The 1,465-nt window shown below is 37.4% G+C and overlaps 1 protein-coding gene across 1 annotated transcript; it reads right to left on the minus strand.

Moving 5' to 3' along the window:
- Nucleotides 1-261: 261 nt before the first annotated feature.
- Nucleotides 262-1,161, minus strand: LOC107135059 (olfactory receptor 14J1-like; the record flags this gene model as incomplete). Its single annotated transcript, XM_015477017.1, has 1 exon — nucleotides 262-1,161. A coding segment is annotated over exon 1 (900 nt), but the record flags the coding sequence as incomplete, so codon positions are not given.
- Between the last annotated feature and the right edge of the window lie 304 nt (nucleotides 1,162-1,465).

The raw sequence follows: 1,465 nt of genomic DNA on the forward strand, positions 1-1,465 counted from the left end.
TGGATTTGTTTGGTGAGATTTTTATCTGCTGTATTTATAAGAGTAATTTATACATAACTCTGTACTCACTGTTTTTATTGCATAGAGTCCATTTGTATGATGACTTTCTCATATGAATCTCCCTATAATAAATTTTGTTTTAACTTTAATTTCTTGATTGGTTATGTTATTTTTTCTTAATAAATTTTTATTTTTCCCTCAAAACAAATTAATAGATATGATTCAGAAAAAGAAGAAGTCTTTTCTTCTTTTGAAAATCTTTTTTAGGGCTGCCTTCATGGCCTTATTTCTCAGGCTATAGATTATTGGATTGAGTGTTGGGGGCAGAACAGTATAAAAAACAGTGAGTAAAAAGTCTGACACAGTTGGAGACTCTGAATGTGGCTTTAGAAAATCAAAGGCACTAGTAGAGATGAATAATATGACAACAGATAGGTGGGGTAGGCAGGTAGAAAAGGCTCTGGCTCTGCCCTCAGCAGATGGTATCCTCAGCACAGTAGAGAATATATGCATGTAGGTGACTCCAATAGAGATGAAGCAAACAAATGCCACCAAGGACAAGAAGCCACTAACCCCAAGCTCACCCACATATTCATTGGAACAAGAGAGTTTCAGAAGCTGGGGGACATCACAGAAGAATTGATGAATGATGTTGGCACCACAGAAGTGGATGGAGAAAGTAGCGGCTGTGTGCATGACTCCACCAAGGATTCCACTGGCCCAGACGGCTAACACTCCATGAACACAGGTACTGATATCCATGATGACTTCATAGCACAGTGGAAGGCAAATGGCCACATAACGGTCATAAGACATCACTGTGAGTAATGCCATCTCAGCACAGCCACAGAGAGTGAATGCAAAACACTGCAGTATGCATTCCCAGAGGGAAATATAGCCATTATGCATGAAAGAGTTGCAAATGGACCTGGGGACCATCACAGAAATGTAGCACAGATCCAGGAAGGAGAGATGTTTCAAGAAGAAATACATAGGTGAGGAGAGACTGTGATCCATGGAAGTGGTGGTAATAATGAGAATATTGCCAACTAGAGCCACTATGTATAAGACTAAGAAAAGAGCAGCAAATAGCATTTCTATTTCAGGCTTGCCAGAAAAACCCATGAGAAGAAATCCACTCATTGTAGTGAAATTAGCCATTTTCCTTCTTGATTTCTAAGAATGATACTGACTGTAGGAAGAATGGAAAATCCTAAAAATACATTGTTTGTTATTCAAGAATCTAATGTACTTACTTGGCAAAGTGGAAGCATGAAGATTGGACCATCAGCCCACCATTTTAAGCATGAAATAGCTTTACATACTAAGAATTACATAGAGTAATTTTAAATGTTTTGACTCAGCCATAAGGAAGATTAGTAAAATAGATAATATAATTTAGTGTCACTCATTCTAATCAAAGGAATAAAAAAATGCATGATTGAACTAATGGAACATACAGCAA

This window comes from Marmota marmota, unplaced genomic scaffold, assembly GCF_001458135.2.
Source record: "Marmota marmota marmota unplaced genomic scaffold, marMar, whole genome shotgun sequence".
NCBI classification, from domain to species: Eukaryota; Metazoa; Chordata; class Mammalia; order Rodentia; family Sciuridae; genus Marmota; species Marmota marmota.